At 59.6% G+C, this 24,718-nt stretch overlaps 1 protein-coding gene across 6 annotated transcripts; it reads left to right on the forward strand.

The window, feature by feature from the left end:
* The first annotated feature begins 1,129 nt into the window (after nucleotides 1–1,129).
* Nucleotides 1,130–24,463, forward strand: GSE1 (Gse1 coiled-coil protein). 6 transcript variants are annotated; one of them, XM_028478356.2, is made up of 14 exons: nucleotides 1,130–1,353; nucleotides 6,855–7,036; nucleotides 7,468–7,665; nucleotides 8,274–8,465; nucleotides 8,932–9,236; nucleotides 9,802–10,126; nucleotides 12,404–13,017; nucleotides 14,146–14,258; nucleotides 14,497–14,767; nucleotides 16,257–16,370; nucleotides 17,180–17,545; nucleotides 18,765–19,043; nucleotides 22,941–23,044; nucleotides 23,671–24,463. In XM_028478356.2, exons 1-14 carry the CDS (start codon nucleotides 1,240–1,242, stop codon nucleotides 23,803–23,805), a joined length of 3,312 nt encoding a protein of 1,103 aa, XP_028334157.1. In that variant the 5' UTR covers nucleotides 1,130–1,239; the 3' UTR covers nucleotides 23,806–24,463. The 6 variants fall into 6 exon arrangements, with proteins under 6 accessions (XP_028334157.1, XP_028334156.1, XP_028334155.1 ...); XM_028478355.2 differs by lacking the exon at nucleotides 23,671–24,463 and having other exon boundaries at nucleotides 22,941–23,350; XM_028478354.2 differs by lacking the exon at nucleotides 22,941–23,044 and having other exon boundaries at nucleotides 1,153–1,353.
* The last annotated feature ends 255 nt before the right edge of the window (nucleotides 24,464–24,718 follow it).

Raw genomic sequence — 24,718 nt, forward strand, 5'->3', positions numbered from 1 at the left:
TGAGGGGTCTCCTCTGTCCCCAGACTGCAGCCCAGAACAGTGCGGGGCGTGGATGTGCAGACGACCGAACCTCGTTGGGCCTGGGCGTGACTCTCGGGGACCCCAGGACCAGGCCCTGCTGGCAGCTCCGGCCCTCAGGGGCCACTGCCTGGATATCCCACCAGGGCCGTGATGGGGGTGGGGGAGGGGAACGCGCCTTCACACCTGGCTCACAGGCGCCCCGTCCTCGCGGGAGGAAGAGCTGCGGGCCAACCTGGCTGCAAATGGGCGCCTTTCCCCTTAGGACCCAAAGTGACTTCCTCCCAGGCCCCGCCCTCTCCTCCCACCCCACGCACCACCATGACCCTGTGCCCCTGCCAGGAGCTAAACCAGCCCCATCCTCCTGACCCCCCGCAGGCCTGCCGCCCTCCACACCACCCACCTCGCGGGGGGCAGCACATGGGGGTGATGCTGAGGGTGGGGCCTCTTTTGGAGGTGATGGAAATCAGATAATGGTGGTGTTTCCACAACGCTGTGAATGTGTTAAAAACCACCAACCTGTATGCTTTCAGCGCCGGATCATAACTCAGTTCTCAGAACTTAAAACGAACGCATTCGATATTTTGAAAATACAAGCTTTCCTCAGCCACGCCCTCGCCTCTTCCCCACCCCGCCAGGCCCGTCCAGCAGCTGGGACGCCCACCCTCAAGCACACAGGGGGCTCGCGGGGAGAACTTCGGGCCTTTCTCTGCGCCTCGGAGGGGTCTCGTGCCCACCCCCTCGCTCATACCCTCACGTGCAGCTACTGCCTCTTGTGGGGCAGGTGCAGCAGGCCCCTCACTCGCCCTGCGCCCCCGCGGCCCACATCAGCCCAGAGACGCGGGCTGTCGTGCGTGGCCCCCAGCTACCGTGGGTGTAACTCGTCGAGCCCCACGTGCTCTCCCGGGGCTCTGTCTCCGTCCACGTCTGGGGCGGTGGCCCTGCCTGCGCCCCGGCTCTCTCCCGCCTCGGGGGGAGGCTCAGGGGGAGCAGCACCGGGCACCCGTGGGCGGGGGTGGGGAGTTACCGCCGGATCCCAGGCTGGGGCGGGGCGTCCGTAGGAGCCCGCATGCCGCCGCCCGGCTGCTGGGGGCCGGGGGGCATCCGCTCAGGCTGCCGTGTCCTTCTCCCGCAGGGTCTTCACTGAGCAGCGAGTCGTCCCCCGTCTCCTCTCCGGCGACCAACCACAGCTCTCCGGCCAGCACGCCCAAGCGCGTGCCCATGGGCCCCATCATCGTCCCCCCCGGGGGCCACAGCGTCCCTAGCACGCCCCCCGTGGTGACCATCGCCCCCACCAAGACCGTCAATGGCGTGTGGAGGAGCGAGAGCCGGCAGGTGAGTGGGGGGAGGGGGGCTTAGGGTGGAGGCCGCATGCACGCCCGGGTGCCGCGGGTGCCGGAAGGTGGCCTCCCGCGGAGCAGGACTCGGTTTCGGGGTTGAAATCCCCTGCCCCAGCTCACTCCCCCGAGCCTGTCTTTTTCTCTGCAAAATGGTGTAACTACAGCACCTACCTGGAGGGTCTGTGTGATTTAAGAAGATTGTCGGGCGTTAGTGGTCTTAGGCTGCTGCAACGAGCATCACGGACGGGGGCTTATGTAAGACAGATTTATTCTAGAGGCTGGAGGCCCAGCTTCCCGGTGTGGACAGGCTCAGTTTCTCCTGAGGCCTCTCTCCTCAGTGTGTGGGCGGCCGTCTTCTCCCTGTCTCTTCCCGTGCTCTTCCTTCTGTGTGTGTCTGTGTCCTGATCTCCTCTTCTTATAAGGATACCAGTCCTATTAGATCAGGGCCCACCCTAGTGACCTCGTGTTCCCTTAATTACCTGTTCGAAGATCCTGTCTCCAAATACGGTCACTTTCTGAGGTCCTGGGGGTTGGGACTCCAACATAGAAATCTTGGGGGGACAAAGTACTTAAAATGGTGTTCACACGTCATAAGCACTTGATAGACAGTAGGCGTTATGATTATTATCTATTGCACAGACAAGGAATCGAAATAGCGAAAATACCAGCCCGTATTTTCACAGGTCAGTTTTCCTATTTCTGTCTTAACTTTTGAAGTCTGCCGCCCCAGGAGGCCCTTTCCCGCGCTTGGGGGTCGGGTCCCTGGTGTGACATGGCCGTGCAGAGGAGCTGGTGGCCTTGAGAGCTGCCCCTGCACCTGCCTACCTCCACCACCTGCCCCCGTGCTCCCAGCCTGGAGGGGCCCTTCCTAATTAAGAACACTGTCCCTGTGCTTCTCTCCTGGATTTTTCTGGAGTTCCCAGAGGGATAGCACCACTTGGAAATACTAATTAAGCCACAAAGGAAGTGGGGGAGGAGGGGGGAGGGTGGAACTCGCCCCTCGCCCCGTTCGCAGCTCTCTGCCCTGCTGGGGTCGGGGGGGGGGGTGGGCCCCAGGGCGCCAGCTGGACATGACTCAGGGTCTGTCTTTTCTCTGCCCTGGAGGTGGGGGGAGCCAGCCTCCGTCCACAGAGGGGGCCACCCTCAGGCAGGCCCTGACCAGGGAGCCCAATTGGGGACCCCCTGAATTCCTGGAAATAGGCCAGGTGGCCATAGCTGGACTCCCATATCCGAGGTGATAGACACTGCTGGGTCATCACCTGGCCAGGCCCCCGTGCCCTCCTAGAAGCTGCTGTCTTGTCTTGGCTTTGTCGCTCTACCCCGAGAGAGCCAGGGCAGGCCCTGGTGAGCAGATCCCGTTTGGAGATGCCCAAGACGCCGCAGTCCTGGTTTGAGGGAGGACAAGGGGTCTTCACCAGCATCTCCTGCCTCCAGAGGGGCCCGTTGCCACCTGGCGACCAGCCTCGACCTCGGGGCCCTAACCACCTGCATCTCCCCTAACTCCCGGGGGCCCAGATGGTTTCTGATCCTGTTGTCATGTCCCTGGTTTGGCCCTGGCTGGTGACGGCCACCCACGGCCCGGATCCTCCCCTTTGGTCCTGCCCCCTGTGCCCAGGAGCCTCCTAAACGACCCCCTCCTGGACGCTCAGGTGCCTTGGCCTTGGGCCCCTTCCCCCCAAGCTCAGCCCTCCTCGGGGTGGGGGGGGTGTCCTCACTGCCTCAGAAACACCGAGTAACCCCCAGAGAAAGGGCCGCGGTGGCTCTCTCCAGCCACTTACCAAGGCGGTGGTTAATGAAACACTAGTGCCACCAGGGAGGGCGGCAGGAAGGGAGCTGGATTAGTGGGTGATGTACAGCTTGTCGGCTCCGGCACAGAGGCTCAGCGGAGAATTGAATCCTTCTGGGGAGGGGGAGGGGGAGACCCGGAAGAGCCGAGGAGTGAGGGGGGAGGGGGACTTCCTGAAGTCACGGCACGTGAGTCACGGGGGGCCCTCCCGCGCACCGGGGTCACCCGTATTTCCCAGGTAGCGGGAGCTGTAGAAGGACAGATGCGATGACAGATAGTCTGTTTTCAAGCTAACGGGGCATGTCTGCCCGGCTGCCTAGTGGAAACCTCTCTAATCACCAGAGAATGAAGGATTCTCCTCCCTCCCTCCTTCCTTCTTTCATCTCTATGGCCGCTGCTCAGAAATGAGAGCTGCCCGCAGATGCTCCATCGGCGGCCTCGGGGTGGCCGGCTGAGCCTCCTGGGCTCGGCCTGGTTTGGGGGCTGCTGCCCGGGCCCACCCCCGCGACCTTGTTCCCAGGTGCCTGTCATAAGCTTGGCAGGGCTCCATCCAGACGGGAGGCGCGTGGGTCTGGCCGCTGGACCCCCTGCCCGCCAGCCCAGCCCTCCCTCCGCCTCCCCAGCTCCTTGTTTGTCCTCGGCCGGGCTGGGAAGGTGCCATCTGGCCCAGCCGCCTTCAAGCCGGGCTTTGTCCTGCCGAGGGTTGAAGGGGGCTTCTGGGGACGGCGTTGAGCTGGGGCTGGCGCGCCCGGGGCCCCTCCCCTGGGACAGGGGCTGCCTGGGGTCCCTCACTCTGCTGTTTGATTCAGCAAACCGTGCCAGAAGCGCGAGGAAGCGTGTGATGGCCTCGAGTTGCCCGGAGCCTGTCCCCAGGTTTTGTCCTTACATCGAGGTCCCCTCAAGGACTTCGCTCTGGGCTGACGGTGGAGGCTCTTGGCTGCCGTCTTCCTCCTACTGCGGCCGGAGGGAAGGAGGGGCCTTGCTGCCAGCCTGGAGGCAGAGCCCAGGTCACCCCGGGTCCCATCACCCCAGGCATTTATCGGGAGAGCCGCCCTGGCACCTAGGGGGCCTCCGGCTCCAGCCACTGTGTCCCCGCCCAGAGAGCATCTGAGGGCCATGCCGTCCCTTGTTTAGTCCATCCCAGACCTCGGGCACAGGGCCTCTCCCCTCCACGGTGGCCCCCGTGAGGGGCAGCCCCCGAGCAGCTGAGGAGAGCCTTTGCGCCTCGTTGCGGGGGTCAGCCCTCGTACTGGCCTGGCCCTGCGTCCGCAGAGGGGGGGGCGTGAGGGGGACCCGGCACGCTGAGGACAGCCCCTCGGGTGGTAGTGTCAACAGGGAGCGCGAGAGGGTGTAGGGGTGGGCCAGGAGACCCCCCGCTTCCCGTTTACACCCGTGCGCCCGTCCCTGCTGCTCTGTGAGCCGCTGCTGTGATGGCACGTTTGACAGCTGGGGGAACCGAGGCCCAGGGCAGTTATGGGACCCGTCCAGAGTCTCCAGGACCAGGCGGGAGCCACCCCACGCCGGGCCCCGTGTAGAAGGCTCGTAATACCCGGGCGGCGGTCTCGGGCTCCCTGCCCTGACCCGGGCTTGGCGCACGCGTGGGTCCCACCCTCGACTGCCACTTTGTGACCCCCCATCCCGGGAAGGGCAGGTCGGACACCACGAGGCCCCGCTGTGAGCGGAGGGGCTGTGCCCACACGTGGGAACAGATGTGGCCGCTCGTTAATTATTCCAATCAGCGGCCTGTCTCCTCCAATTAACGATCACTGCCGCGGCGCCCACCCACCCAGCACGTTTGGTAAATACGGTGACGGACAGGCCCCTCCTGCTCCGCGGGGTCACCCCCTGCTGGTGTGGAGGCGGAGGGGTCGCCTGGGGGGCTGCGCAGGCTGTCCCTTGCCCCCCACACGGGGGGAGTGAGATGGTTGGGAGTCTCTGCTGCCTCATCTCCTGACTCTGACGGGAAGGTCGCTGGCCGAGCAGGGCTGGAGGGACAGGAGAGGGTGTCTCCTTGGGGACAGACTCTTGTCACCGCCCCACGTACGGTGGTCATTCCTGGACACGCGCCACATCAGTGAGGAGACAGGGTTGTGGCCCAGTGGAAACACCGTGGGTTTGGGGTGGACAGACCTGGGCCCACGCCCTGCTTGCTGCGGCTGACCAGGGGCGGCCGGGCCTGGTGCCAGGTGGCGGGCGTCGTGCCATCTGGCCAAGGAGGGGCCGGGTTGTGGAGCTTTCGGGGCTCAGGGGAGGCCAGGGCCGAGATGTCCTCATCTTAGGCTGAACAGGGTGTCACGGTGACAGAGCCCCCGGACCGGCAGCCGCTCCCGCGTCCAGAGCGAGAGCCCCCGGCTGCCGTGGAAGCTCGGCGCCTGCCGCGCGGCCCTCTCTCCGCCGTGTGACTGACCCCAACGACAGAACCTTTCGATGGCTTGTGGACGCTCCTATGGGCGGGCGTACAGGACGTTCCTCCGTGTGGCCGGGGGTCCTGGGGGCCGCCTCCTCCCCCGTCCTGCCCTGCGTGAGCGCTTTCTGGTTTCTCGGGGTCTGCCTTCCCGCCAGGCCCCAGGTCACTGTCTGTGTCCGGGAGTCTGGGGCAGGCGGGCCCACAGCCCTGCCCCCATCAGTGTGCAAAGCTCCCCAGACAGGTCTGGCCAGTTGAGGTCCCACGGCGGCCTGCTCTGGTCGGCGCCCGGGCCGCCCCGGGGTTTGTCCGGGGGACAGGCTGGCATGCCCTGCCCAAGGGCAGCAGCAGCTTCTCGGCCACGTCCTCCACGGGCACCATGGGCCGAGAGGTATCTGTCACGCAGGCCGGCAGCTGGCAGCACAGCTGACGCCTCGGCCCCTTGGGATGCCGGCGCATGCCTGGCGATCGGTGGCCAGGGGCTCCGCGTGCTTCTGTCACAGTCTCTGCAGCGTAGAGCTCCCACCGGGGGTCGTGGGGGTGTGCGGGGACCACCATCATCCAGCTCCTGCGTCTGAGTTTGGAGCAGGTGTGACCTGTGGGAGATCCGTGCTGGGAGGGCACAGGCGGCCCTGCTGTGCTGTGTCCCCTCACGGGCGCTCGTCTGGACCCCAGTCCGATCGTGGGGCGTCTGTCCTTTCCTGTCGCCCAGATGCGTTTCAGTCCAGACCCACCCATCATTGGAACCCGTGTCCTCCTTTCTGTGCCGCCTGCCAGGCCGCTCACACCGCAGGTTTGGGTGGGAAACTGTAAGGAAAGGCCATCTCTAGATCGTGCTCTAAAGCTTGACGCACACACACACCACACCACACAGACACACACACACGCCCACCACACACTCACACACACACCACACACCACACCACACCACACCACAGACACACACACACACACGAGTCTAGAGGAAGGCCTGGCTCGTCTGGAACCCGTGTCCTCCTTTCTGTGCCGCCTGCCAGGCCGCTCACACCGCAGGTTTGGGTGGGAAACTGTAAGGAAAGGCCATCTCTAGATCGTGCTCTAAAGCTTGACGCACACACACGCACACACACACCACACCACACCACACCACACAGACACACACGCCCACCACACACTCACACACACACCACACACCACACCACACCACAGACACACACAGACACACACACACACACACACACACGAGTCTAGAGGAAGGCCTGGCTCGTCGTTGGCTGTGGTCTGAGCCGCCCGCCTCCGCCCTGACCCGCTGCTCTCTGTTCTCTAGCAAGACGCTGGCTCTCGGGGCAGCGGCAGCGGTAGCGGTCGGGAACGCCTCATCGTGGAGCCCCCGCTGCCCCAGGAGAAGGCAGGGGGCCCGGCCATCCCCTCCCACCTGCTCAGCACCCCCTACCCTTTTGGCATCTCCCCCAGCTCGGTGGTGCAGGACTCCCGCTTTCCTCCGCTGAAGTAAGTGCAGGTCGGGGCCCGGGGAGGGGCACGCGTGCTGGGCTCTGGACCCCTGAGGCTCTGGCCGCCAGGCCGGCCACGCCAGCTGAGCCCAAGAGCCGCCAGATGGTGGCTCAGCCCCGGGCCGGCAGCCCCGTCTGCGCCTGCTGGCCGTCTCCACGCTGAGCCGGCGGCTGGCTCTGCCGTCTGCCCGACCCTAAACCCCCAGCCTGGGGCTCCCGGGGCCAGGGCTCCCTCCAGGCCTGCACCCACTTGGTGAGGATGGCGGGGGGCCAGGGGCGCCCAAGGAGCAGCAGCTGTCCACCTGTGCCCTGGGTCTCCTGCCAGGGCCTGGCCTTGCAAGGGAGGCGTGGTGGAGGGGCGGGGAGGTTGGCCCGTTTCCCGGCCTGGGCTCACCTCCGCTCTTCGTCCTCTGTCCGTCCCTCCCGTAGCCTCCAGCGGCCCGTGCACCACGTGGTGCCCCCCAGCTCGGTGACGGAGGACTACCTGCGGAGCTTCCGGCCCTACCACACCGCCGAGGACCTCCGCGTGTCCTCCCTGCCTCCCCTGGGCCTGGACCCGGCCGCCGCCGCGGCCTACTACCACCCCAGCTACCTGGCCCCGCACCCCTTCCCCCACCCGGCCTTCAGGTAAGGCGCCCCAGACCTCCCCACGCACCCTTGGGCAGACACTGGTTGGGGCCAGATGCCCAGGGAGGACCCCAGGCGGCCGCTCCTCCCAGCCCTGCAGATGAGCCGTTAGGACTTTGCCCCCGGAGGGAAATTCTGAGCTGGCCTTGCCCCAGCTCCTCCCTCTCCCACCGTCGGCTCCACTGGTGCACGTAAGCGTTAAAGCACAGAGCGCACGGTTTGTGTGTGACCGGGAAACCCCACTGGAGACGGCGCTGCACCACTGCTCTACGTAGAAGCTTCCTGCGTCCTCCCTGACGGGTCGGCAGTTACGCTGTGGACCACCCCTCCCCAGACCCGGAAGTCTCCTCACTTGGCCGGGGGTGGCCCGCAGGGCCTCGGAGCCCTGAGCTGTTATCATCTGTTGGCCTCTGGGAGGAAGGGGCTTTGGGTCTGGCTGTGGACGTGGACCCTTTCCGCAGGGCCTTCTTGGAGGCTCTGTGGCCGTCCTGCGCTGTCCGACGCCCCTGGATCAGTAACCGTACCTGGCTGGGGCGCCTGGTGGCAGGGCTGGGTCTTGCCTTTTTTCCTTTACCTTCCGTGCTCACTAGCCCCATCTTCTTGCACAGGATGGACGACTCTTACTGCCTGTCGGCCCTGCGCTCCCCCTTCTACCCCATCCCCACCCCCGGCTCCCTGCCCCCACTGCATCCATCAGCTATGCATCTCCACCTCTCGGGGGTCCGCTACCCGCCCGAGCTCTCGCACTCGTCCCTGGCGGCGCTGCACTCGGAGCGGATGTCCAGCCTCAGTGCCGAGAGGTAAGCCCCGTCCCAGGCCGGGTGTCCTCTGCTCTTCCCTCCCTGGACGGCAGAGCCCGGCTGGGCCGTTTGTGTGCGGCCAGGCGGGCTCCTCGGCCACTCGTGTCCTGGGTCTGTTGGCCTGCAAAAGGGGCGGTGACGGTGGGTGCTTTGAGCTCCTGGCCAGTGCCTGACGAGGCTGCCTGACGAGGCTGCATCCTCAGAATCTCCAGCCCTCGGCCGTGAGCTTTCCACGGCGCCTCGGGAGTCTGTGCGCAACTTGGGACCTAATGGACTTGGAGTTTCTTAGCACGTTAACGAACGTAGAACCTGCCCCATCTCCCGTCACCGTCTGGATGGGAATGCTGGCTTTTACCCGGAAATCTTGGTCCCGGGCGTCAGCTCCTCACTCCTGGGGGTTCTCCGTTGCGGATGGCCCTGAGCACCCCCGCGGTGGAGGTCACGTCTCCCTGTGCTCGCCCCGCAGGATGCAGATGGACGAGGAGCTGCGGCGGGAGAGGGAGCGCGAGCGTGAGCGGGAGGCTGACCGCGAGCGCGAGAAGGAGCGTGAGAAGGAGCGCGAGCGGGAGCGCGAGAAGGAGCTGGAGCGCGAGCGCGAGAAGGAGCGCGAGAAGGAGCGTGAGCGGGAGCAGCGGGCCCGTGAGAAGGAGCTGCTGGCCGCCAAGGCGCTGGAGCCGGCCTTCCTGCCCGTGGCCGAGCTGCACGGGCTGCGGAGCCACGCCGCGGAGGAGCGGGGCAAGGCCTCGGAGCAGCTCACCCCAACCCGAGCAGGTACCCGAGGGGAGGACCGTGCTCGGCGTGCTGGGCGGCTGCGCGAGGAAAGGGCCCTGCTGTGTAGCGTCTGCCCGCTGGCCTGCAGCAGATTCACACCGTGCCTTTTGCAAGCCACGAGCCTGATGTCCCCGGACAGGGAGCCGGGGGGAGAGGCACACGATACAGAGAAAACAGATGTAGGTGGACAGCTGAAAGACTGTGCACGATGGGAAAACGTAACAGAGTTCTTAGGAAGGGATAGTTTTAAGTATTTTTTAATCTTAGTTTTTAACATTTTATTTTATCATACGGATACGTAACCTACCTTGTAGCAACCGGCTCGGGTGATTCCCAGTGTTCAAGTCTGCTCTGGCGTGTGGGCGTGGGCCTGCCCCATACGCCCACACCCAGTGTGTCACCCGGATGAGGCGAGCGCCCGGGAGCATCCATGCCCTCGGCTGTCCTGGCCCGGCGGCGGGGAGGCCCTTGGAGGGTGGTGCGTGTCTCCTCCGGGAGGACGGGCAGCGGGGAGGGACTGAGCCTGGTGCTGAGGTCCTGCCGTGACAGCCTTTCTCCCCCACAGAGAAGCTGAAGGACGTGGGCCTGCAGGCGCCCAAGCCCGTGCAGCACCCCCTGCACCCGGCGGCCGCCCCGCACCACCCCGTGCCCGGCCTCCTCTCCACCCACAGCCTCTTCTCTCTGCCGGGCAGCAGCGCGGCCACGGCCCTGCTCCTCCAGCGCACCAACGAGGAGGAGAAGTGGCTGGCGCGGCAGCGGCGGCTGCGGCAGGAGAAGGAGGACCGCCAGTCGCAGGTGTCCGAGTTCCGGCAGCAGGTGCTGGAGCAGCACCTGGACCTGGGCCGGCCGCCGGCGCCCGCGGACACGGAGCACAGGCCTGAGAGCGCCAGGTGGGCCCGGGGATGGGGGCGGCGTCTGCACGAGGGAGCCTGCGTTTAAGGAGCGCATTTTACCTTCTAACCCCCGCCTTGGCCGGGAGGAGGGAGCGGTGAGGAGGGAAGGCGGTTGCTCAGGGCCATCCATCCCCGAGTAACCTGTGTCTACAGCCGGGCCCTTCCCACTCGGCCCAGCTGCCTCCCAGCAGGGACGCTCGCGATGCCTGAAGGAGGGCGAGGGAGAAGCTTCATCCAGTAATTATATCCGTTCTTTGCATCTCCCTCGGCCCAAACTTTTTTTTTTTAATGAGAAGGGGGACTTCCTTTAATTTTTAATCAAACAAGAAATGATTGTTTCTGTCATTTTAAAAAATATCCGTTTCTCCAGCCCTGTTCCAAAAAAATTTCTAAGAGGCCTTTGCACCTGTCTCTGGGACCCCTGGCTGCCGACACCTGCCTTGTGAGCCGGGCCCCTTCCTACATCTGCCCCTGGGGCCTCGCGGCTTCCCGTCTGCTGATGTGGCTGTCACCTCGTGTCCCCCACCCCACCTTCCCTCCCTCCGGGGCTCACTCTGAAGGGCCGGGCTGAGACCCACGCCGGAGCTGGTGGCAAGAGCCTGGCCGGGCCTGGGCACACTGGACACCGCTCCCCCTCTCTGGGCCCATCTCCTTCAGCTTTGCACAAAGGAGTTTGGGTGGGAGGCTATCTGAGCCTCTTCCCAGCCCCTGACGTCCAGGGTGCTGGGTGTCTGCGTCGGAGGCATTGTAAACGTCCCCCGGTTCCCGCCCTCTTTCTCCAGCTTCTGGCTGCCTGGTGGGGTCTGTTCTGTGTCCCGGGCATGGCTGGCCCGTCCAGCCGTCCTGCCTCTGTATCCACTGCGGGGATTCGCCTGCTAACCGGGTGTGGCCAGGCCCCTGCCCGGGCCTCCTACCGCCTCCGGCCTCTGCTCCGCTCAGCGTGGCCACAGCGAGGCCTGTGCTGCAGCCGGTCCCTCTGTTCCTCTGGTCCCCGTCATGCCCAGGGGACGGGGGTGAGCAGTCAGCACACGTCCAGCATCTCTTGATAAATTCAGGGCACGCTGATTCCCGAGGGTGTCTTCTTCCACTTGGGGCTGCAGGATCCCAGCGCAGCCGTCCGGGCCTGTGTGCTGCTGCCCGCAGCAGGGGTGGCCTCTGCCTCGGCCCTCACCTGGCCTCGGTGGTCCCCACAGCAGCGCGAGCCTGACGGTCTTTCGGGCCCTTGGGCTCCGGGTTAGAAAACCAGTCTGTGCCTGGCTGCAGCACGTGAGATACTGCTTCGCTAACAGGTTTCATTCCTCTGCCGTTTACTTAAGGACTTACCGCTTCTGGATATGGTTCCCTTTCGTACCCGCCCAGCAGAGGCGCAGTGGCCTTGGTGGCTCTGATGAGCCGGCCCCCTCCTCGGCCAGGCAGGCGGAGCCCTGAGAGACGAGTGCTCACGTGCCTGCCGTGGCCTCTGCCCTTTCCCCTTGCGTCCCCTCAGACGTAAGGTCTGAGGCTGGGGCTTCCCTTAAAAAAACAGACAAACTTTGGAGAAACAGCAGCCACGTAGCCCTTTGGAAGGTGAACGTTGTTTTAAACGCACCGAGGAAAAAGGCACTTAGTTCGGCTTCAGGGCAAAGCTGCGTGTCTGATGGAAGGTCCGTCCCCTCTGGCTCCCTCCCTGCCTGCGTGTGAGGGGCGCGCGCTCCGGCAGGTGGCCTGGCTCCCTGGACAGGCCCCGGCCCGGGCCTTGAAGACTCTCTGGGCGTAGCTGCCGGCTGTGAGGGTGTCCACGGAAGCAGGTCTAGGCCGGGTGGGCCCCCGAGGCCGGCCTCTTGCTGCTGTCTGTGAGCACGGAGGGAGAGAGGAGGCCGGCCTTCTCCGCGGCTCGCCTGAAGGTGGGGTCGGGCCGGGGGCGGGTCTGTTCTCAGCGTGCTCGGAATTCAGGAAGCGGTGGGACAGGGTGAGCTGCTGTGAGGTCGCGGGTGAGAAACGGGCTCGAGCGGGTCTGGCCGGGCTGGGACTGTCTCTGCCCTAGACCCGCAGAGCCCATGTCGGGCTCCCTGTCCTCTGCAACGCAGGCCTGCACACGCCTGCCTCGAGCTGTCCACAGAGAAGGTGGCGGAGCGGAAGGCCCGTCTTCCCTCCAGCCCTGGACGTGGCCCAGAGGAGGCCTGCTCGCCCCTCCAGCTCTGGCCGGCTCGGGGTTCCCGGCAGGCGGCCTGGGGGCCAGGGTGGCTGGCACGCCCGGGCCCTCGCGGCTGATGGCTGCTTCCGCTCCCTTCGCAGGCCGGGACCAAACCGTCACGAGCCGGGAGGACGCGACCCCCCGCAGCACTTTGGCGGCCCCCCGCCCCTCATCTCACCCAAGCCCCAGCACCACTCGGTGCCCACGGCCCTCTGGAACCCGGTGTCCCTGATGGACAGCACGCTGGAGACACGGCGCGCCCCCGAGGGCCACCCTCTGCACGGCCACCCCGCCCCATTTGAGCCCAGCCGCCAGGCGGCCGTCCCGCTGGTGAAGGTGGAGAGGGTCTACTGCCCCGAGAAGGCGGAGGAGGGACCCCGGAAGCGAGAGGCCGCCCCCCTGGACAAGTACCAGCCGCCGCCCCGTGAGGTGGGGGGCCTGGAGCAGCAGGCCTTCCCCCCCGCGCCCGCACACTTCCTGGCGGAGCTCGAGCCATCCACCCAGACCGTCCTGGGCCAGCCCCGGGCCTCGCTCGCCCCGCCGGTCCCCTTCGGGGAGCCCCCCGGGCCCCTGAAGCCGGGCTCGCCCTACCGGCCCCCGGCGCCTCGGGGCCCCGACCCCACCTACGTCTACGACGAGTTCCTGCAGCAGCGCCGGAGGCTGGTCAGCAAGCTGGACCTGGAGGAGCGCCGGCGGCGGGAGGCCCAGGAGAAAGGTCTGGTGTCCCTGGCGGCCCCGGCCCTCCCTTCTCCCTTCTCCCTGGTGCTTTCTGCCCTGGGGTCTCAGCTTCTGCTGGGGAGACAGACCCGGGCCCCCCTCGTCTGTCCTGCCACAATGCACGTTATCCCGAAAAGCCAAATCGTAGACTGTCTGTGACGGTTCCACAGACACGCACGGTTAATAGGTTAACACAGGCCGGTAAGACAGTCTGAAGTATTAACAGTGCGGTGGAAAGGGGAGGAGGCTGTCGAGAGCGCGGCCCGGGGCCCGGCGGGGACTCCGCTCCTGGGGCTGCCGTCCCACTTAGAGGAGGGTGGGCGGCTTGGGTGGGGGCGGGAGCTCTGGCCGCCTCTCCTTCCTGCTCCTGCACAGGGTGGGGTGGGACTCAGCCAGCGGCACCCTGGGTTCCCCGAAGAGCCACGGAGAACAGGCGAGCAGGCCCAGGGCAAGCATGGCTGTCCCCCACCTTCACCCCCTATCAGACCAGGAGGAGTCAGGGGTCCAGACCAGTTTCTTCTGCATGGTGTTGAATTCAGCCTCTTAGCTCTTAGCCTCTTAGTCAAGGCCGAGTGAGTCTTGGTTGATCTACGTTGTTGGTCTAGGCTAAATTTAGAGCCCCAGAAAGGTTTTTCTGCTCCACTCACCTTGTGAGAAGGCGGGGGGAGAGCCCCGGTGCCCTCGGGTGCAGGGGTTCTGTTCTCTGCACAGGAGTTTGCGTGCATGCCCTGTACCTTTGAGGGGACGGGGACCTGAGCGTGCCTGTCCGCTCCCGAGCAGGAGGGAGCGGATGTGCAGACAGCCTTGGGCTGCCGTGGACGTGGCCCCGGGCCCGTGTGACGAACGGCCCCCTGCCGGGGGATCGGTGTTGGCCAGGAGACCGCCTGGTCACTTGGGGTCTGTGGATCCGAGGGAAGCTGGGTGCCTGCCTTCTGCCCTCTACCTGCCATCCCTGAGAAGCCCTAGGACTAGGGGTTAATGCGCATTTCCACCTGGGGTGCAAGGAATCTGGCTTTGGGGGTGCTCAAAGGGCAGTAGGGCCTGGCCTGCCAGGTGGCATGCCCTGTGTGTGTCCACTGGCGAGTCGAGGCTCCCTGCCCAGCTGAATAGATCCGTCCACCCCCAGGGTACTACTACGACCTCGACGACTCCTACGACGAGAGTGACGAAGAGGAGGTCAGGGCCCACCTCCGCTGTGTGGCCGAGCAGCCGCCCCTCAAGTTGGACACATCCTCCGAGGTATCTGGGGTTCGTCGCTGTGGTCAGGCTCTGGGCTGGGCTGCTGGCACCCACCTCGGTGCCTGCCTCTGGGCTTTCCCACGCTTGTTGGGATGCCGTCAGGGCCCTCCTCCTCCCAGGCCCTGCGCGGAGTGGCCACGGCACAAGAGCTTCGAGGACCCCAGGAGGGGCCCCTGGGTCAGTGGAAGCACGCCACTGCCAGTGGTTTCAAACTCATTTGTTTTCTTTCCCAATCTAGAAGCTAGAGTTTTTGCAACTTTTTGGCTTGACCACCCAACAGCAGAAGGAGGAATTGCTGACCCAGAAGCGGAGGAAGCGGCGGCGGATGCTGAGAGAAAGAAGCCCGTCGCCCCCAGCAGTTCAGAGCAAGCGGCAGACGCCTTCGCCGAGACTGGCGCTGTCCACCCGCTACAGCCCCGACGAGATGAACAGCAGCCCCAACTTCGAGGAGAAGAGGAAGTTCCTGACCATCTTCAACCTGACCCACATCAGCACTGAGAAGAGGAAAGGTGAGGCCTGGGCGGGGCGGGGCCTCGCCAGGAGGGCTGAGGGTCTCTGAGGAAGGAGGCGGGGCCGCGGGCTCCTGGGGGCGTCCTGGGGCTCTCGGGCTTCCTCCTGGCTCCCTCTGCTCTCACAGACTTGCCCCACTGTCTCCGCCATCACACTTCTCTCCGTCGAAAACTCGCACGGCCCCCTTCAAAGCCTGTTTTCTCTTGTCTCATCCCGGGTGGCACTGGAGACGCGCTGATGCTCTGTGTACAGCCCACCGTGAGCTTGATGCCTGCTCTTGTCCCTCGTCAGGTCTCCCAGCACCTTCATCAGCCCGCCCTGGGTGTGGGGTGGACGTGCGCCTTCCCTAGCAAGGTGCTCAGGCTTCTCGGTAGCGGGCGTTTTCTCTTGGCGGCTGCTCTCGTGGCCGCTGGGCTTCGCATTCTGACGGCAGGAGGCTTGGAGGGGGGGGTCCGCGGCAGCTGGGCAGAGCCGACACCCACTGTGAGTGGACGATTTTGCCCTGAGAGATGCTTCCAGATCGGTCGGGCCACCGAGAGCCATGTCATGTCGGGGCTGACTCTTGGGCTGGAGCCCATGGTGCCAGGAGGAGTGGTGCGGTCTGAACGCTTTCTGGGGCACCTGCTTCCTTGGTCTGCCGCTCACGCTAGCTCAGTGCCAGGATGGTGGCGCAGGTGAAAACTAGGCCTTCCTGGGGTACACACCCCCACGTTCCCCTTTCTGGTACTCGCTCACCTCTTTCCAGAAGCAAGTCAGAGGAAAGCAAAAGTGCTTCTTGGCCATCTAGTTGCTTTCACTTATTTCATCAGCGGGGGTGTAGCATTCAGTTTTTGTGTTGAACCAGTGAGCTGGAGTTCTTGCTTTCTCTTGAAGTGGCAGTGACACGATTACCAAGGCAAATCCCTGGGAACGTGCATAGTTTTGTTTGTAAAGAGCATCTTTCTGCCTGACTTAATTCCTGGAGGGAGCCGCCTGTGATGTGGCCACTTAAGTTTCAGTCCGCGAGAGGCCCCTGAACTGCGTCGGGAACCTGTGGCATCAGGTGTCACCGGGTCGGTGTCCTTTTTCCCTAAACGGCAGATTCGCACTCGCGTGGCAGGCGGCAGGGAGGAGACTGCGTCAGGAAGCAGCCTGTGCTTCCCAGGGTTCTGTGGGGCTCTTCGGGGTTGCTTCCTGTGTCGGGGCCGACTTTTTTCTCTTTTAAATAAGAATTTGTCCCCAGAAGCTCGCAGGTACCAGTTATTCACTGCACACACACACAGCTGTTCTCGAGCCCACCTGAAATGTTATGCAGTAGAAGCTGAGAGGAATCTGGGCTCGCTGTAAAGTGCAGTTTCTTCCTCTAAACCTAGCCTGTCCCCGTGGCTTTGTGTTTCTCGTTCTAAAGGACTCGTGCCTGCCGGTCGCGGCCTGGGCTGGACGCCTGCTCCCCTTCCCTCCCAGGAATGACACGATCCTCTTGTTAATCTCGGGCTGCTTTTCTCATAGACAAAGAGAGACTTGTTGAGCTGCTCCAGGCCGTGAAGCAGAAGGCACTGTCAGCAGCAGTGGCAGACCCGCTCAGGAACTCTCCGAGGGACAGTCCTGCTGGGTCCCTGAGCGGTAAGGCCAGCCCCATCCGCCACCGCCCGGGACTGTCCCGGGGGCTGCTCAGGGTCAGAGGCCACCGCCCCGGGTCATCTTCCTCCTGGACACAGCGTGTGCTTCTTTCTCTCCATCTCTCTCTCTGTCTCAAGCTTCCTGCGCGTGGGAAGGACCTCCTCGGCCGGAGCGCGAGCCTTGGCAGTCGGGGCTCAGAGGGTTTAGGGGGAGGGTCCCGGCTGCGGCAGACTGTGCCCGGTGGTCGGTGTGGTTCTGGCCGCCGTCCGTCCACCCAGCGGTGGCCCGGGTCTCAGCACCTGCTGCTTGGGCTCTGTGCTCCCGTCCATCCACCCTCCGCTCTCCTCCTGGTGTCTTTGTCTTGCTCTTTCTGCCTTGCAGGCTCCTCCAGTACCTGCTTTCACACCTTCTCTCTCTCTCTTTTGTGGCTCTGACTCTCCTGCACTGTCCTGCTGACGGGGCAGGAAACCTTGTTGGTCCGGCCCTGTTCTCAGCTCTTAATTGGATCTTTCTGGTCGGGTCGGGCTACGTAACTTCCTGCCTTTTGGATGACCGAAAGCGATTTGCTTCTTCCTTCCTTCAGATTCTTCTTCTTCTTCTTCTTCTTCTCAGATGCCCTCCCGGGGCACCTTTCAAGGATGGCCTTGCTGCTAAAGACACCCTGTCTCAGACCACACAGTGCACACTGACCTTTTGGCTCCGGAGTCCGGGTCCTTTGTCCTAGGTCTTCATTCAGTGTAAGCTCTAGACATCAGTGTTGGCCCGTTCACATTGCACGTCTTAACATGTTCCTCACTTTCTGTCTCTAAAAGAACCAGCCACGCAGCAAGCCTCTCTGGATACGGAGAAGCCTGTGGGTATCACTGCTTCCTTGTCTGACATCCAGAAGGCCACGGAGCCTGGGAGACTGGAACAGCTCCGGCCCCAGGAGCGAGCCCAGGAGCCAGCCCCCGCCAGCGGTGAGAAGGCCAGGCCGAGCGAGACCCCTGGGGGCAAGAAGAGCCTGAGCATGCTCCACTACATCCGGGGCCCCGCGCCCAAGGACATCCCCGTGCCGCTGTCCCACGGCATCAACGGGAAGAGCAAGCCGTGGGAGCCCTTCGTGGCGGAAGAGTTCGCGCATCAGTTCCACGAGTCCGTCCTGCAGTCCACCCAGAAAGCCCTGCAGAAGCACAGAGGTAACGAGGCCGCCGCCTGGCTTTGTTGTGGAGCGCCGCTCGGGGTGCGTGAGGCACCTGGCGGTAGAGGCGGGTTCTGCCTCTGCAGGTCCAGCGTGTGGGGCCTGGGAGCGCGCCACTTGGAGCGGGTGCCCGGGTGCTGCTGGTCCGCGGACCAGACGTCAAGGAAGCTTAGCAAGAGAGGCCATCTGGATTTAATAAGGCCCTTCAAGGAGCCTTTTCAGCAAAAACAGGATGCATGCCTTCTACAGCTGAATGATTTCCCAGGTTCCCCTACAGACTCACCTGGAAACCTCCTTTACTTGAACCCTATTTTTCAAGAAGGAAGTGTTTTGACTGTGTGACTAGATCAAACCCCTCTGTGCTCCCCCCTAAGACACACCCACAGAGGCTTTTCGGTGGCCCGAGGACATGTTTTTCCTGCCTCATTTCAGCCATTCCCTGATGTTACACCTGTTTCCTCGGGACTTTAAAGTCACCCAGCCCCTGACAGTTTGGGCCGTACTGGGCTGTACTGGTCCACCGACTGCCCGAGGCTGCTGTCCACGCGGGGAGGCACCTTGTGCCTGTTAGACCACCAGCAGCAGGGCCACAAGGCAGAGCGGACCTTGTCTATCCAGGCCCCCGCCAGTTAGCGGCCTCCTGGTAGCCGGCAGGGCACGGGGTGGGTTCAGGGACTGGAGCGCCTGCATTTCCTGAGGAGCGCGGGGGCTGATACTTACTGAGGGCCCCCTGTAGACCAAGCTCAAACCCACGGTTTCACAGAACACGATGTCGAAGCTCGGGGCCTAACGCAGCTGAGCTCCTACACGTGGTGTGATTAATTGAATACAGGCCTGCTGCCGTCTTGTTTATTTATGGCTGCACTGGGTCTTCGTTGCTGCACGCGGGTTCTTGTCTAATTGTGGCGAGCGGGGGCTACTCTTCGTTGCGGTGCGTGGGCTTCTCACTGCGGTAGCTTCTCTTGTTGCGGAGCACGGGCTCAGCAGTTGTGGCTTGGGGGCTGTAGGGTGCAGGCTCAGTAGTTGTGGCGCACGGGCTCGGTTGCTCTGCCTGCTGCCGTCTTTATGGCTCTTTTCAGCCCTCCTGATGTTGCTGTCTTTGGTCTCCGAAGGGCACAGGCCTCACCACGCTTCGTCTTGTCCGCGGGGAGACTCCGTCACCTGCCCCCAGCACAGGTCCCCACAGGCCCTGTGATGAGCCGTCTTCTCTTCTGCAGGAAGCGCAGCTGTGCTGTCTGCAGAGCAGAACCACCACGTCGACGCCTCTGTCCACTACAACATCCCCGAGCTGCGGTCCTCCAGCCGGCTGCCTCTGCCGCAGCGCGGCGGGCAGCAGGAGCCCCCCACCGGGAGGAAGGGCCCCCTGGCACAGGAGATGGACCCGGACTCGGAGGAGGAGGAGGACGACGACGGAGAGGAGGACGACGAGGACCCCCCTAAGCGCAAGTGGCATGGGATCGAGGCCATTTTTGAAGCTTACCAGGAACACGTAGAAGGTACGCAGGGGAGCGGGAGGCAGGCCCAGGCGAGGGCCCTGGAAAGACAGGGAAGGAAAGCTTAATGGGCCAGTCGGCGCCAGATTTGGGGGACTGTTTCTAAGTCGTGGCACTAGCACTCGGGGTTCTTGGGGTCCCTGGGCCGCAGCTAGGCAGAAACCCCAGAAGGTACATCTCCGTCACCCGTTTCGCCTATTCCCAGAACCGTTCCTCGGGCTTCTGTGGGTGTCCGGGCTGACTTACAGGGGCAGTTCCTCGCGGACAAACCTGAGGCCATCCTCACTGGAGGAATTTAAGCACCAGGCGCCTGTCCCCACTCAGCGTGACAGCACCAACCTGGGCCTGCTCGCCCTCTGCTGTCTTCCATTGCGCTTCTAAGCATTCTATCAGTCCTGACACTTGTGGCTACGTACAAGGGTCCTGGGAAGTGCAAAGCTGCTTCACTTAGCCGAGCCCCACGTGGCCAGGCTGCTCACGTGTGCAGCGTCTCAGCGACATGGCGGTGTCCCCACATGCTCTGTGGTCCTCCTGGACCAGTGCTTTGTCCAGGAGGTGAACCCTTGTTGGCCACCAGCATGTCAAAAACCCAGGCCCCTGCCACTCCCGAATTCTGTTTATTACCATATCATACAGGAGTCTTAATTTTTATCATGAATATCATGATCATTTCAAATATTTTAAAGTAAGCATTTTAAAACGTGCCAAGTACAATCAAAAGGAATGCCCACAGTCACAACCAGTGTCAACTCCTACATTTTGTTTATTTACTTTTTATTGACGTGTATAGTTGATTTACAGTGTTGGGTTATTTTCAGGTGTAGCAGTGATTCGGTTATACATTCAGTTCTTTTCCATTATGGGTTTATCACAGAATATTCCCTGTGCTATACAGTAGGGCCTTGTTGTTTACCCTATTTTATGTATAGTATCAACTCCTACATTTTGCTTCCTTTTCTCCTTCAAATGGAACCCTCATTTTGCATTTATTAATAAGTACACATATATCCAGAAGGATATGTGTTAATAGCATTCCTTTTTATTTTAACACAGTGAAATGTATCCATCTTTTCTGCGTTTATTTTTGGTGCCTTGTTGGAATTCCTTCCCTACCCCAAGGTCATGACAACAAATGCCTTTCCTTCTAAGTCTTCAAGTTCTGCTTTTCTTATGCGTAGAATTCATTTCTTCATTTCTGTGGATGGAGTAAGGTAGAAGTGCAACTCCTTCTTTCCCGCCCAGATGACCAGTCATCCTGGAGGTTTATGGGGTACCCTCTTCCCCCGCGGGGGGTGCTCCCGGCAGGCAGTGTACTCCCCACGTGCCCAGGCCTGTCTCTGGGTGCTCTCCTGGCCTGTCCCTGTGTCACTGCTCTAGCTTTGCAGCCCCCCATTGTCTGGAGTAACTCGCCTCGACTTTTCTGACAGCTCAGCTGTTCTTGGCCCTTGGCTTTCCCTGGTGAATTTTAGGATCGCCTTTTTTGTTCCACCCAAAAAACTGTTAGATTTTCAGGTACACTGAATTTATAGATTTGGGGAAAATGAACATCTTTGATGGTGATGTTAGTCCACCTGTGACTATGGCGTTAAGTCATTTTTGCTCCTCCGTGAGTGGTTGACTTTCCTTTTATTAGATCTAGTTGTAGGTATCACGTAGTTGTTGTTACCGGGGATGTTTTAGTTTTTGCCGTCCCTTATTCCTTAGATGATCATAGATGACCGGGCCTGCCAATAAAAAGTTTCGTTCTTTCCTTTTGAATTTGTATACATTTCCTGTTTCTTGTCATGCTGCATCGCCTAGGATCATTTGTAGGCTGTTGAACAGGGACACCTGTGGGGCTCTTTGCTGTGAAACTTCACAAGTGCTCCAGTAAGTTGCTGCTGCGTTTTCTGGTGTGCGGTTGTTGAAAGTCAACTAATGTATTTTCTAGATTTACTGAGATGACGACCTTGTTTTTCTCACCTATTGATGTTTTCTGACGTTGCTTACTCCTTGCTGAATTTGATTTGTTAGTACTTCTAAGATTTTTAATTTATGTTCTTGAGTGGTATTTGATTTTATTGTACTCCTGCTATCATGATTGTTCGAGCTTCTATAAAATCAGTCAGGTAGCCTTCCCTGGCTTCCACTCTCTGAAACACTTCATATAAAGGAGGGATTTATTCTTTTTTTTTTTTTCTTATTGGAGTAGAGTTGATTTACAATGTGTTAGTTTCACACGTACAGCACAGTGATTCAGTTGTGTGTGTATATATATACGTATATATCCACTCTTTTTTAGATTCTTTTCTCATATAGGCCATTACAGAGTACCGAGTTCCCTGTGCTATACAGTAGGGTCCTTATTACTTACGTATTTTACATGTAGTAGTGTGCACATGTCAATCCCAGTCTCCTCAGTTTATCCCTCCCCCCACTTTCTCCCCTGGTAGCCATAAGTTTGTTTTCTACATCGGTGACTTTATTTCTGTGTTGCAAATAAGTTCATTTGTACCATTTCTTTAGATTCCACATACAGGTGATATCATATGATATTTGTCTTTTTCTGTCTGACTTTGCTCAGTATGGCAATCTCCAGGTCTATCCATGTTGCTACAAATGGCATTATTTCGTTCTTCTTTATGGCTGAGTGATATTTCATTGTGTATATGTACACATCTTTATCCATTCCTCTGTCGATGGACATTTGGGTTGGTTCCATGTCCTGGCTGTTGTAAGCAGTGCTGCAGTGAACATTGGGGTGCACGTATCCTTTCGAATCGTGGTTTTTTCCAGATATATGCCCAGGAGTGGGATTGCTGGATCTTATGGTAATTCTTTCTTTAGTTTTCTGAGGAACCTCGGTACTCTCTTGTCCATCGTGGCTGCACCAACATATACAGGAGGGTTCCCTTTTCTCCACACCCTCTCCAGCATTTATTGTTTGTAGATTTTTTTGATGGTGGCCCTTCTCACCGGTGTGAGGTGGTGCCTCATTGTCGTTTGAATTTGCGTTTCTCTAATGATTAGTGACGTGGAGCAGCTTCTCATGTGCTTTCTGCCCATCTCTGTCTTCTCTGGAGAAATGTCTATTTAGATCTTCTGCCCTTTGTTTTTGATTGGGTCGGTTTTTTTTTGATATTGAGCTGCAGGAGCTGTTTGTATATTTTGGAGACTAATCCCTTGCGGGTCTCATTATTGCAAATATATTCTCCCATTCTGTGCGTTGTCTTGTCATTTTGTTCATGGTTTCCACTGCTGTGCAAAGCCTTTAAGTTTAATTCAGTCCCATTTGCTTATTTTTATTTTCATTACTCTGGGAGGTGGATCAAAAAAGATCTTGCTGCAGTTTATGTCAGAGAGTGTTCTGCCTATGTTTTCCTCTAAGAAAGAGTGTTATGGTATCTGGACTTACATTTAGGTCTTTAATCCATTTTGAGTTTATTTTTGTGTTAGGGAGTGTTCTAAATTTCATTCTCTTACACGTAGTTGTCCACTTTTCCCAGCACCACTTATTGAAGAGACTTAAAGCAGGGGTTTGTTCTTGAAGGTTTGAAGTCACTCTCCTGTTAAAACCAGGCTCAGTATCTTTTGGAAAGGCAGAGATTTTATTTCACTCATTAAAACTATAAATTTTTAACAGCTTAAAAGTTTTCATAGCTATACATTTATCCTTAATTACTTCCTAACCTGTATCCCTTAAGATTGCCTTTCGATGCTAGACCCTTGGTCCTCATTCCATTCCACTGGGTTGGATTTACTTTAGTGATACTTCACCTACTTACCAGCACGATGGAGAGGGCTGGGAGCAGTGTGGTCCAAAGGAGAGGACTTTGCTGGCTGCTCTAGAGAGAGGGCAACGCTCGCCAGGCCTGTGGCCGCTGCATACAGGAAATGTGTCAACATCGCTTGTCTTTTCAGAGCAAAATCTAGAGCGGCAGGTGTTACAGACGCAGTGCAGGCGGCTGGAGGCCCAGCACTACAGCCTCAGTCTCACGGCCGAGCAGCTCTCCCACAGCATGGCGGTGAGTCCCAGGGCACCACCACCCGCGGGGGAAAGGAAAAGAATGAAAATCGGCTCCTGGGGGTTTTTCTTGGGAGGAAAGCTCTCGAGGCGAGTCGGACTCCCCCCCCAGGCCAGGCTCAGCCCTGCAGCTGTGCTTCCTCCCGCCCACGGGATGGGGGCTTGTCTCGGATCGGGTCTTACACATCTTGGCCACTCCTGAAGCAGCCAAAGTTTTATAGCAGCAGGGCTAATTTTTCAAATCTCAGGGTTGAAGCCGAGACAGCACCAGACACTGTTCTATGAGAGAGCGCAGGTACTGTTAAGAATCCGAAACCTCGGGGACAGTTAGAACTGGTTCTAAGTGCTGAAGGGTACTGTTAAGAATCCGAAACCTCGGGGACAGTTAGAACTGGTTCTAAGTGCTGAAGGTTGGCCCCCGGCACATTCATGCATTCCACACACACACACACACACACACACAGACACACACACACACACACACACACACACACTCACACACTCATGCATTCCACACACATTCATGCATTCCACACACACACACACACACACACACACACACACACACGTTTCCTTACCGCGTGAAATGAGTGTTTCACGTGAATTTCTCTCTCTCTCTCTCTCCAGGAGTTGAGGAGCCAGAAACAGAAGATTGTTTCAGAAAGGGAGCGACTCCAGGCAGAACTGGATCACTTACGGAAGTGCCTTGCGTTGCCTGCAATGCATTGGCCTAGAGGTTACTTTAAGGGATATCCTAGGTGACGGTTTCCCTTGCACTAGGCCGAACCTATAGTATAGAAATATTATCTATTTTATTACCTTGAATATTTAATATTTTTCACTGGGAGGTTTGAAGCTTAAAAAAATGAGAATGTGCCATGCATGAAGCAAAGGATTCCAGGCTCCAGAAAAAAGAACGAACTCGCCTTGACTTCAATGCAATTGAATCGCCTTTGTAATTCAGCGAGCAGCCCCTGTAGAACACCCAGTTTTTTTCTTTTTAAAGGCAGTTTTATTCTTTCCCCACGTCATGATTTTTTAATCTGAAGATGAAAGGCTCCATTACCAACACTAAAATTCGATCATTTCTAGCCCCTGGGTGTGTAAGATTGGATCGGACCGTTGGTGTTCTGTCTTGTGTTGCCATGTTACTAGGCCGCGAGAACCCAGGTTGTTCTGGCTGCAGGGGGTGGTGGCCGGTCTCAGTCCTCCCCGGGACTGAGACCTACTTCAGTGGAAGGAAGGTGGGGTGCATTTTTAAGTAAAGGGCTTATTTCAGTTACTTTTTCTGCAAAATTTTCTTCAAAGCAACAGGTCCTAGGAGCACACAAAGCAACAGTACTGAAGCCTCACCCAAAGGCTTTTCCCCAGAAAAGCTCTTATCTTACCTAAAGATAAAAAGCGAATCAACCAACTGAAGGTACCTTTTTATTACTTCACGGGGGAAAATGTACAGAGCTCTATGTACACATTTATTCACACCCACCAGATTGTTACTGCGGTAGGGGTGTTTTCATACAAACATAAATTTTTGAGAGGAAAGTCAAAGGTGCTTCAGCCTTGTACTGTGTATATATATTACAAAAACAAAGTTTTGTATGTTTTTATTACTTTAATTATTGTTATAAAAAGCCTGCCCTTTTTAATATGTGGTTTGGAGGGGTTTTTGTTGTTT

Source organism: Physeter macrocephalus, chromosome 17, assembly GCF_002837175.3.
Source record: "Physeter macrocephalus isolate SW-GA chromosome 17, ASM283717v5, whole genome shotgun sequence".
Classification (NCBI taxonomy): domain Eukaryota; kingdom Metazoa; phylum Chordata; class Mammalia; order Artiodactyla; family Physeteridae; genus Physeter; species Physeter macrocephalus.